The sequence below is a fragment of the Chiloscyllium plagiosum genome, unplaced genomic scaffold, assembly GCF_037043375.1.
Source record: "Chiloscyllium plagiosum isolate Xiang-an unplaced genomic scaffold, Cpla_swu_hap1 HiC_scaffold_28, whole genome shotgun sequence".
Taxonomy (NCBI): domain Eukaryota; kingdom Metazoa; phylum Chordata; class Chondrichthyes; order Orectolobiformes; family Hemiscylliidae; genus Chiloscyllium; species Chiloscyllium plagiosum.
Window position 1 is genome coordinate 1680124 of NW_028270166.1, and position 12317 is coordinate 1692440.

The 12317-nt window shown below is 50.4% G+C and overlaps 1 protein-coding gene across 1 annotated transcript in view; it reads right to left on the reverse strand.

Annotated features, from left to right (window-relative positions):
- Window positions 1-29: 29 nt before the first annotated feature.
- LOC122565515 (proteinase-activated receptor 3-like) overlaps window positions 30-12317 on the reverse strand; it is a 33989-nt gene continuing 21701 nt past the window's right edge. The window contains exon 2 of the mRNA XM_043721559.2: window positions 30-5060. Coding sequence (XP_043577494.2) covers window positions 4045-5060 — 1016 coding nt within the window. The 3' untranslated portion in view covers window positions 30-4044. The remainder of the gene's footprint in view (window positions 5061-12317) is intronic.

Sequence of the window (12317 nt, forward strand, 5' to 3'; positions counted from 1 at the left end):
CTTACTTTTTAAAAATCAATGAGTCTTAACAGTTTGATGAATGGATTTATTAAGCTAGCAATACAAATGATAGCATTCCATATTACACATTGTAACGACAGCTAGTTACTGAAAATGGTTCCCATTCTTACAGCAGCGTTTTACTGTATCACTATCATCACTTCCTTTCCCTCTATCAGCACCAATCACACAGGGCTTTGCCTGAAGTTGTTAACCGGAGGAGAGAATTGAACTTTTTTTGATCAACACTCACTCAATATAATTCTATCTAAACTATAACCCTCCACCTGATGTTGAGAGTGTTTGATTATATGAAGAAACTGCCCTTTGGAACATGAGACATAATCGTGTTTTAATAATCCAACTTTAATCACCTTTTTAACAGCAACTGAGCCACCCACATCTTCTGGAGGCCTATCCCTTAATTGTTGAGTAAACTGGTTCAGTAACTTAAATCTCCACCTCGGTTAGTTTACTTTGTTCCAAAACAGAGAGAGATGTTTTGATGCAAACTAAAAGTGGAACAGAGTGAGCTGGGTTCAGTGTTTATATCTTAGAAATGATCACCTGTCCAGATAATTTGTCAGGGACTGGATTTTCAGACAAGCATCTGCTGAGGTACTTATAGAAAAAGCAGCTTCCAGAACATTCAGAGAGAAGCCAGGGATTTCCTGGGTGGCTGTGTGACCCCAGCTGGGAGTTTGATGAAATCTGGGAATGACCTGAGCACATGTTTCAGACGGGGACAGTCCCAAGGAGGTTCCTGGCATCATTGGTCAATGTGTCAGACCGTGGGTGACAGTGGTTCACCGGGACTATTGCTCCCTGTTTGACCAGAGACAATATCTCTCTCCCAAAAGGCTTGTGTCACTCAATTTGAAAATCCAGTCAGAATGATGCGGGTGGCACATATTCACTTTGTATTCAATGTAATGGGAATGGCACTCGACGAATATATCAGAGGGTCTGCGGTAATATTCTAGGATTGGGGTTCAAATCCTATCACAGCAGCTGATGAAACACACATTCAATTAATAAATCTGAATTAAAACATTGCCTTTTTACACAGATCAGGACAGCAATCGACAATCGCTATCAATTGCTTCAGTAACATCCTTTAGGGAAGGAAATGTGTTGTCCTTACCTGGATTGGACTACATGTGACTCCAGACCCACAGCAATGTTCACTCTGAACGGACCCCTGAGTAATTAGGGATGGGCAGTAAATGTTGGCCTAGTCAGTGAAAGAATGAAGAAATTGCCTGCGTTTCTCATTACTCCAGAGTGAAAAACAAGTGAGAATTTCAGAGTCATCTGTTTGATAGGATATGTCTGGAGGCATCATTCTGTGGGGAACAAGGTGCAGCCATGGTGAGGGGATTACTCAAGGAACACAATCAATTCAAGGTTGAAGTGATGACAGTGTACCTCCCAGTCCCAGAGCAAAGTTGTCTCGAACCTGTCATCATCAGCTGTCCTACCCTAATACTTGCCAAACTCGATATTCCTCCCACATTCTCGGCAGCTCAACCAGCCGTAGCGGGAGAAGCAGATGCACTTGGATCTCACTGTCAAGAATGGACTGAATGGCCTTCTGTCCTGAAATCACTCTATTTACACAGCCCACTCCCACATCCATAACAGGCATCAATCCCTCGAGCTGCTCACTCACTCTCCTCACGGACATCGACAAAGCACTCACCCATTTTTAGTTTGAGTCAGCAGATTATATTTGATAACTCAATCTGAGTTATGTGTAGCCTTCTCTGTCTGGGGCTTCTCAGTTTCAACAGGCACTAGTGATCCGAGATATAATCTGACATTAACCAATAGTGAAAGATGCAATCACTGAGAAAAATAACAAATTTGAAAATGGGACAAGTTTGACTACCCATATCTTCAGTGATGTGTCATAGTCATAAAGCTGGTCCGAGTCTCTGATTGGCTCAGAAAGAGCAATGGACTGGTCAGAGAGTGTGCGATTCACAAATGGGAGAGAATGATGTGGTTACTCTCCACAATCCACATGACTGCCTGCTCTATATCCATGACTGCGTTGCCAAATACCAGACTGATGCCATTTACAAGTTCGTTGATGATACCACCACGTTCGGTTGAATCTCAGATGGCAATGAAACAGACTACAGACGGGAGGTGGAAGACCTGGAAAAATGGTACACTGAGACCAACCTAGCTCTCAATGCTGGCAAAACCAAGGAACTTGGAGAAAGTGAAGTCACATGGTGTGCAGAGTGTTCTAGCAGGTGGATAAAGAACTGGTTGAGCAACAGGAGACAGAGAGTAGTAGTTGAAGGGAGTTTCTCGAAATGGAGAAAGGTGACCAGTGGTGTTCCACAGGGGTCAGTATTGGGGCCACTGTTGTTTGTAATATCCATAAATGATCTGGAAGAGGGCACTGTTAGTATGATCAGCAAGTTTGCAAATGACATGAAAATTGGTGGAGTAGCAGAAAGCATAAGGGACTGTCAGAGAATACAGGAGGATATAGATAGACTGGAGAGTTGGGTGGAAAAGTGGTAGATGGCTTTCAATCCAGGCAAATGTGAGGTGATGCATTTAGGGAAGTCTAATTCTAGAGCGAATTATACAGTAAACGGAAGAGCCTTGGGGAAAGTTGATGGGCAGAGAGATCTGGGAGTGCAGGTCCATTGTACCCTGAAGGTTGCTGCACAGGTGGATAGAGTGGTCAAGAAGGCATATGGTATGCTTGACTTCATTGGACGGGGTATTGAGTATAAGAGCTGGCAAGTCATGTTAAAATTGTACAAGACATTGGTTCGGCCGCATTTAGAATACTGTGTACAGTTCTGGTCGCCACATTACTAAAAGGATGTGGACGGTTTGGAGAGGGTGCAGAGAAGGTTTACGAGGATGTTGTCTGGTATGGAAGGTGCTAGCTATGAAGAGAGGTTGAGTAGGTTAGGATTGTTTTCACTAGAAAAAAGGAGATTGAGGGGGGACCTGATTGAGGTTTACAAAATCATGAAGGTTATAGGCAGGGTCAATAGAGATAAGGTTTTTCCCAGGGTGAGAGATACAATAACGAGAGGTTACGCTTTCAAGGTGAGAGGTGGAAAATTTAAGGGGGATACACGGAGGGTGGTGGGCATTTGGAACGCATTGCCAGCAGAGGTGGTAGAGACAGGCACAGTAGATTCATTTAAGATGCATCTGGACAGATGCATGAGTAGGTGATGAGCAGAGGAATACAGATGCTTAGGAATTGGGCTTCAGGTTTAGACAGTACATTTGGATCAGCTCAGGCTTGGAGGGCCGAAGGGCCTGTTCCTGGGCTGTAAATTTTCTTTGTTCTTTGTTCTTTGATATCATTATAGACTTTCGGCGGTATGTTACTCATGCCCCCCCTACACATTAACAGCACAGAGGTGGAACGAGTGGAGACCGTCAAGCTCCTGGGAGTGGTCTTCTACAACAAGCTTTCTTGGACACTTCATGTGGACGCACTGGTTACAAAGACCCAACAATGTATTTTCTTCCTCAGGCAGCTGAGAAAATTTGGCATGATGGCGAATACCCATGCCAAATTTTATAGGTGTGCCATCGAGAGCGTTCTGTCTGGATGTATCACTACCTGATATGGCAACTGTACCATTCAAGATTGGAGACGGTTAGAGAGAGTGGGGAACTCGGCCCGGACAATCACAAAGGCCAACCTCCCATCTATAGAATCCATTTACCAGTCCCGCTGTCAAGGAAAGGCCGCCAGCATTCTCAAAGATCCATCCCACCCTGGCAATGTTTTTCTACAACCCCTACCATCGGGGAGAAGGTACAGAAGCCTGAACACATGTACCAGCCGGTTTCGAAACAGTTTCTACCCTACTGTTGTTAGAATACTGAATGGACTCACAAGCTCTTAACATTCACCTGTATCTGTGGTTTTGTTTTGCCGCTGTTTACCTATTATTTACTATCTATGCTACTTAACTCTGTGATCAGCCTGTGTTGCTCGCAAGACAAAGCTTTTCACTGTGCCTCGGTACATGTGACAATAAATTCAATTCAATTCAAAGAGGAGCTAGTCAGAACAAACTGCTCAGATCTTTTTCCAGAATCTTCACGCTTCTCTGCTTTGCAAAGAATCATGTTTGTGACTTCATTCTGAAATTCCTCAGAAATGTAATAATAGATGAAAGGGTCAAGGCAGCTATTGAAGGTGCTGAGCAGAAGGCAGATCAGATAGAGTAAATACAGGTCATTGCTGTTAGTGAGGTGGATCGGTGAGTGATGTACCAACAGAGTTATATTACTGGGAGTGAAACATATCAAAAACACAGTCAGTACCAACACCATGGTCATTATAGCTTTAGAATACTTGCTTTCTTCCAATATCAATGATCTGACGATAGACAGGTAACAGAATATAGTAATAAGAGACGGAATAAAAAACCCAAACACAACCAAACACAAAAAGTAGTAAAAAAAATAATCAGTGACCAATGATGTTGGTAAAGCATCATGGCAGGTGGTGATGTTGAGGTTCTGGATTGGATAGGTCTGTCTGCGGAGGAGAAACGGTAACATGGCAACGACAACAAGCAGCCAAATCACACAACAGCTCCTGACAGTGAAGCCATTGTCCCGGAATCGCTTGGAGAGAAACGGGTGGACCAGAGCGAAGTATCTGTCCACACTGATGAAGGTGAGCAGCAGGATGGAGCAGTACATGTTCCCGTAGAAGAAGGCGGTCATTGTCCGACACAGAGCCTCACCAAAGAGCCAGTGGTTGCCCAGGAAGTGATAGTGAATTTTGAACGGCAGCACGAGGCACAGGAGTAGGTCAGCTACAGCCAGGTTCATCAGGAAGATGGTGGACGGTAATCGCTGGATCCTTTTGACCAAGACTAAAAGAGCCATCCCATTGGCTGGGAGCCCGATGCTCAGTATAACGCTGTAAACTGCAGGAATTATCACCGTGGTAATGGAACTAGTTAGATGGTCTTCCAGAGATTTCCACAGGCTACTGTCAGAACCGGTGTCAGGTAAATGAAAACTTCTCCCACGAGCCTGATGGACATCTGAACACAAAATGACATTTTTAATGTTAGCATTTAGTTATTTGTAAAAATTCCAAGAGTGTGGAATTTCCCTGCCTAAAGCTCTGAATATTGGGGATCAATTGGGAATTTTCGAGACTGAGATTTAATTGAGTAAACTATTTCCAAGAGATTTGAAAAAAAGGTGGAGACCAGATAGAGGCCAGTCTGAATTTAACTGAAATGGTGTACCCATGATCCTCTGTTCCCATATCGTGTGAATGGAGAGGGAGCTGGTCAGTGGCTCAGTGGTTAACACTCTGCCTGACAGTGCCAGGGACCTGGGCTCAATGACACCTTCAGCAGTTTGCACATTCTCCCTGTGTCTGCATGGCTCTTCTCTCACAGCACAAAGATGTGTGGTTTAGGTGCAGTGGCTAAATTGCTCTGTTGTATGCAGGCTAGATGGGTTAGCCGTGGGAAAGTCAGGGTGATGGGGTGGGTCTGGGTGGAATGCTCTTCAGTGGGTCAGTGTGGACTTGATGGGCTGAATGACCTGCTTCTATGATCTTTATCTTGTTTAGTTTGGGACAGGAGGAGACCATTCAATCCCTCACTCCTGTTCAACCATTTCATTTAGAATCCAGCAGCTTTGAGGCTACATTTTCCTGACGTTGATTGTTTCAGCTTCAGACATTGATCTTGGTGTGAAGGTTACCTCCTGGCAATCACCAGGAATGCTGTCGAGGTGCCGGTGTAGAACTGGGGTGGACAAAGTTAAAAACCACACAACACCAGGTTATAGTCCAACAGGTTTAATTGAAAGGACCTTTGGTCTTTTTCCTGCTCCTCAGATGCTGCCTGACCTGCTGTGCTTTCCCAGCACCACTCTAATCTTGAGGTTTATTTGGAAGCATTAGCATCAGATGGTTGTGGAGCAGGACCAGAAGACACAGAATTTATAGCAAAAGGTTTACAGTGTTATCAAGTTGTAATTATATATTAAACAAACTTAGAACATAGAACAATACAGCGCAGAACAGGCCCTTCGGACCTCGATGTTACGCCGACCTGTGAACTATTCTCAGCCCATCCCCCTACACTATCCCATCATCATCCATGTGCTTATCCAAGGATTGTTTAAATCTCCCTAATGTGGCTGAGTTGACTACATTGGCAGGTAGGGCATTCCACGCCCTTACCACTCTCTGCGCAAAGAACCTGCCTCTGACATCTGTCTTAAATCTATCACCCTTCAATTTGTAGTTATGTCCCCTCGTACAAGCTGACGTCATCATCCTAGGAGAAAGACTTTCACTGTCTACCCTATCTAATTCTCTGATCATCTTGTATGTCCCTATCAAATCCCCCCTTAGTCTTCTTCTCTCCAATAGGAACAGACCCAAGTCTCTCAGCCTTTCCTCATAAGACCTTCCCTCCAGACCAGGCAACATCCTGGTAAATCTCCTCTGCACCTTTTCCAATGCTTCCCGAAATATGACAACCAGAACTGTACACAAGATTCCAAGTGCGGCTGCACTAGCGTTTTGTATAGTTGCAGCGTGATATTGCGGCTCCGGAACTCAATCCCTCTGCCAATAACACACCATATGCCTTCTCAACAGCACTATCCACCTGGGTGGCAACTTTCAGGGATCTATGTACATGGACACCAAGATCCCTCTGCACATCCACACTACCAAGAATCTTTCCATTGACCCAGTACTCTCCCATCCTGTTATTCTTCCCAAAGTGCATCACCTCACATTTAGCTGCATTGAACTCCATTTGCCACCTCTCAGCCCAATTCTGCAGTTTATCCAAGTCCCCCTGCAACCTATAACATTCTTCCAAACTGTCCACTACTCCACCGACTTTAGTGTCATCTGAAAATTTACTAATCTATCCACCTATGCCTGTGTCTAAGTCATTTATAAAAATGACAAACAGCAGTGGTCCCAAAACAGATCCTTGTAGTAACCGGACTCCAGGCTGAATATTTTCCATCAACCACCACTCGCTGCCTTCTTTCAGAAAGCCAGTTTCTAATCCAAACTGCTAAATCACCCTTAATTCCAAATCTCTGCATTTTCTCCAACAGCCTACCATGTGGAACCTTATCAAACGCTTTACTGAAGTCCATAAATACCACGTCAACTGACCCACCCTCATCTACATGCTTGGTCACCTTCTCAAAAACCTCAATGAGGTTTGTGAGACTCAACCTGCCCTTGATGAAACCATGTTGACTGTCTGAAATCAAATTGTTGCTTGCTAGATGATTGTAAATCCTATCTCTTATAATCCTTTCCAAAACCTTTCCTACAACAGAAGTAAGGCTCATTGGTCTATAATTACCTGGGTCATCTCTATGCCCTTCTTGAGCAAGGGCACATTTGCAACCCTCCAGTCCTCTGGCGCTAAACCTGTAGACAATGACGACTCAAATATCAAGGCCAAAGGTCTTGATCAAAAGGAGTTCTCAAATTTACATATTAAAGGGCATAAACCAGCATATCCCATTCTAAAAGATGCAAGACTTAATCTAAATTTGTTTAATATGTTATTACAACTCGGTAACACTGTAACCCTTATGCTATAAATTCTGTGTCTTCTGGTCCTGCTCCACAACCACCTGATGAAGGAACGATGCTCCAAAACCTAGTGCTTCCAAATAAACCAGTTGGATTATAACCTGGTCTTGTGTGATTTTTAGTTTTGTCCACCCCAACACCGGCTCCTCCAAATCAATCCTGTCAAGATCACCCTTTAATCATCTAAACTCAATGTGAGGAAACTTTACAGAACTCTTAAATCAGTCAGATACTTTTCATTCATAAAAATGCAGGACTTTGATACAATATCCTATAAAGTTCTCCAATAGTGGAACAACTTTGGCCAGTGACATGAGAAGGTTGGTGCAGCTGTGGGACTGTGATAGTGGTGTGGGTAATCTGTGTGGGTCTGGGTGGTCTGGGTGGTCTGAGTGGGTCTGGGTGGGTCTGGGTGGTCTGGCTGGTCTGGGTGGGTCAGGGTGGTCTGGGTTGTCTGGGTGGTCTAGGTGGTCTGGGTAGGTCCGGGTGGTCCAGGTGGGTCTGGGTTGTCTGGGTGGTCTAGGTGGGTCTGGGTTGTCTGGGTGGTCTAGGTGGGTCTGGGTGGGTCTGGATGGTTGGGGTGGCCTGGGTGGGTCTGGGTTGTCTGGGTGGTCTAGGTAGGTCTGGGTGGATCTGGGTGGTCTGTGTGGGTCAGGATGGGTCTGGGTGGTCTGGGTGGGTCTGGGTGGTATGGGTGGTCTGAGTGGTCTGGGTGGTCTAGGTGGGTCTGTGTGGGTCTGGATGGTCTAGGTGGTTTCTGGGTGGGTCTGGGTGAGTCTGGGTGGTCTAAGTGGGTCTGGGTGGGTCTGGGTGGTCTGGGTGGTCTAGGTGGGTCTGGGTGGGTCTCGGTGGTCTGGGTGGTCTGGGTGGTCTAGGTGGGTCTGGGTGGTCTAGGTGGGTCTGGGTGGGTCTGAGTGGTCTAGGTGGTCTGGGTTGTCTAGGTGGGTCTGGGTGCATCTGGGTGGGTCTGAGTGGTATAGGTGTTCTTGGTGGGTCGGGGTGGTCTAGGAGGGTCTGGGTTGGTCTGGGTGGGTCTGGGTGGTCTGGGTGGGTCTTGGTGGTCTGGGTGATTTGAGTGGTCTTGGCGGTCTGGGTGGTCTGGGTGGCCTGAGTGGTCTGGGTGGGTCTGGATGGTCTGGGTGGTCTGGGTTGTCTAGGTGGGTCTGGGTGCGTCTGGGTGGGTCTGAGTGGTATAGGTGGTCTGGGTGGGTCTGGGTGGTCTGGGTGGCCTGAGTGGTCTGGGTGGGTCTGGATGGTCTGGGTGGTCTGGGTGGTCTGGGTGGGTCTGGGTGGCCTGGGTGGTCTGAGTGTTCTAGGTGGGGCTGAGTTGTTCTGGGTGGTCTGTGTGGTCTGGATGGATCTGGGTGGGTCTGGGTGGTCTGGGTGGTCTGGGTGGTCTGAGTGGGTCTGGGTGGGTCTGGGTGGTCTGGGTGGTCTGGGTGGGTCTGGGTGGTCTGGGTGGTCTGGGTGGGTCTGAGTGGGTCTGGGTGGTCTGGGTGGTCTGGGTGGGTCTGGGTGGGTCTGGGTGGTCTGGGTGGTCTGAGTGGGTCTGGGTGGGTCTGGGTGGTCTGGCTGGTCTGGGTGGGTCTGGGTGGTCTGGGTGGTCTGAGTGTTCTAGATGGGGCTGGGTTGTTCTGGTTGGTCTGGGTGGGTCTGGGTGAGTCTGGGTGGTTTGGGGGGTCTGGGTGGTCTGGGTCGGTCTGGATGGTCTGGGTGGGTCTGGGTGGTCTGGGTGGGTCTGGATGGTCTGGGTGGGTCTGGATGGTCTGTGTGGTCTGAGTGGTCTGGGTGGTCTGAGTGTTCTAGGTGGGGCTGGGTTGTTATGCGTGGTCTAGGTGGGTCTGGGTGGTCTGGGTGGGTCTGGATGGTCTGGGTGGGTCTGGGTGGTCTGGGTGGGTCTGGGTGGTTTGGGTGGGTCTGGGTGGTCTGGTTGGACTGGGTGGTCTGGGTGGGTCTGGGTGGGTCTGGGTGAGTCTGGTTGAGTCTGGGTGGTCTGGGTGGTCTGGGTGGGTCTGGGTAGGTCTGGGTGGTCTGAGTGTTCTAGGTGGGGCTGGGTTGTTCTGGGTGGCCTGTGAAGTTTGGTTGGTCTGGGTGGTCTGGGTGGGTCTGGGTGGTCTGGGTGGTCTGAGTGGGTCTGGGTGGGTCTGGGTGGTCTGGGTGGTCTGGGTAGGTCTGGGTGGTCTTGGTGGGTCTGGGAGGTCTGCGTGGTATGAGTGGGTCTGGGTGGGTCTGAGTGGCCTGGGTGGTCCGGGTGGGTCCGGGTGGGTCTGGGTGGTCTGAGTGTTCTAGGTGGGGCTGGGCTGTTCTGGGTGGCCTGGGTGGTCTGCGTCGGTCTGGGTGAGTCTTGGTGGTTTGGGGGGTCTGGGTGGTCTGGGTGGTCTGGGTGGGTCTGGGTGGCCTGGGTGGTCTGAGTATTCTAGGTGGGGCTGAGTTGTTCTGGGTGGTCTGTATGGTCTGGATGGATCTGAGTGGGTCTGGGTGGTCTGGGTGGTCTGGGTGGATCTGGGTGGTCTGGGTGGTCTGGGTGGGTCTGAGTGCGTCTGGGTGGGTCTGGGTGGTCTGGGTGGTCTGGGTGGGTCTGGGTGGGTCTGGATGGGTCTGGGTGGGTCTGGGTGGTCTGGCTGGTCTGGGTGGGTCTGGGTGGTCTGAGTGTTCTAGGTGGGGCTGGGTTGTTCTGGATGGTCTAGGTGGGTCTGGGTGAGTCTGGGTGGTTTGGGGGTTCTGGGTGGTCTGGATCGGTCTGGATGGTCTGGGTGGGTCTGGGTGGTCTGTGTGGGTCTGGATGGTCTGGGTGGGTCTGGATGGTCTGTGTGGTCTGAGTGATCTGGGTGGTCTGAGTGTTCTAGGTGGGGCTGGGTTGTTATGCATGGTCTGGGTGGGTCTGGGTGGTCTGGGTGGGTCTGGATGGTCTGGGTGGGTCTGGGTGGTCTGGGTGGGTCTGGGTGGTCTGGGTGGTCTGGGTGGGTCTGGGTGGTCTGGTTGGTCTGGGTGTCCTGGGTGGGTCTTGGTGGTCTGGGTGGTCTGGGTGGGTCTGGGTGGTCTGGGTGGGTCTGGGTGAGTCTGGTTGAGTCTGGGTGGTCTGGGTGGTCTGGGTGGATCTGGGTAGGTCTGGGTGGTCTGAGTGTTCTAGGTGGGGCTGGGTTGTTCTGGGTGGTCTGTGTAGTCTGGGTGGGTCTGGGTGGTCTGGGTGGGTCTGGGTGGTCTGGGTGGTCTGGGTGGTCTGAGTGGGTCTGGGTGGGTCTGGGTGGTCTGGGTGGTCTGGGTGGGTCTGGGTGGGTCTGGGTGCTCTGAGTGTTCTAGGTGGGGCTGGGCTGTTCTGGGTGGTCTGGGTGGGTCTGGGTGAGTCTTGGTGGTTTGGGGGGTCTGGGTGGTCTGAGTGGGTCTGGATGGTCTGGGTGGGTCCGGGTGGTCTGGGTGGTCTAGGTGCTCTGGGTGGTCTGGATGGTCTGTGTGATCTGAGTGGTCTGGGTGGTCTGAGTGTTCTGGGTTGGGCTGGGTTGTTCTGGGTGGTCTGGGTGGGTCTGGGTGGTCTGGAAGGTCTGGGTGGTCTGAGTATTCTAGGTGGGGCTGGGTTGTTCTGGTTGAGTCTGTGTGGGTTTGGGTGGTCTGGGTGGGTCTGGATTGTCTGGGTGGGTCTGGATGGTCTGGGTGGGTCTGGGTGGTCTGGGTGGTCTGGGTGGGTCTGGGTGGTCTGGTTGGTCTGGGTGGTCTGGGTGGGTCTGGGTGAGTCTTTGTGGTCTGGGTGGTCTGGGTAGGTCTGGATGGTCTGGGTGGGTCTGGGTGGTCTGGTTGGTCTGGGTGGTCTGGGTGGGTCTGGATGGTCTGGGTGGGTCTGGGTGGTCTGGGTGGTCTAGGTGCTTTGGGTGGTCTGGATGGTCTGTGTGGTCTGAGTGGTCTGGGTGGTCTGAGTGGTCTGGGTTGGGCTGGGTTGTTCTGGGTGGTCTGGGTGGGTCTGGGTGGTCTGGATGGTCTGGGTGGTCTGGGTGGTCTGGGTGGTCTGAGTGTTCTAGGTTGGGCTGGGTTGTTCTGGTTGAGTCTGTGTGGGTTTGGGTGGTCTGGGTGGGTCTGGGTGGTCTGGTTGGTCTGGGTGGTCTGGGTGGGTCTGGGTGAGTCTTTGTCGTCTGGGTGGTCTGGGTAGGTCTGGGTGGTCTTGGTGGGTCTGGGAGGTCTGGGTGGTCTGCGTGGTCTGAGTGGGTCTGGGTGGGTCTGAGTGGTCTGGGTGGTCTGGGTGGGTCTGGGTGGGTCTGGGTGCTCTGAGTGTTCTAGGTGGGGCTGGGCTGTTCTGGGTGGTCTGGGTGGGTCTGGGTGAGTCTTGGTGGTTTGGGGGGTCTAGGTGGTCTGAGTGGGTCTGGATGGTCTGGGTGGGTCCGGGTGGTCTGGGTGGTCTAGGTGCTCTGGGTGGTCTGGATGGTCTGTGTGGTCTGAGTGTTCTGGGTTGGGCTGGGTTGTTCTGGGTGGTCTGGGTGGGTCTGGGTGGTCTGGATGGTCTGGGTGGTCTGAGTATTCTAGGTGGGGCTGGGTTGTTCTGGTTGAGTCTGTGTGGGTTTGGGTGGTCTGGGTGGGTCTGGATTGTCTGGTTGGTCTGGTTGGTCTGGGTGGGTCTTGGTGAGTCTTTGTGGTCTGGGTGGTCTGGGTAGGTCTGGATGGTCTGGGTGGGTCTTTGTGGTCTGGTTGGTCTGGGTGGTCTGGGTGGGTCTGGATGGTC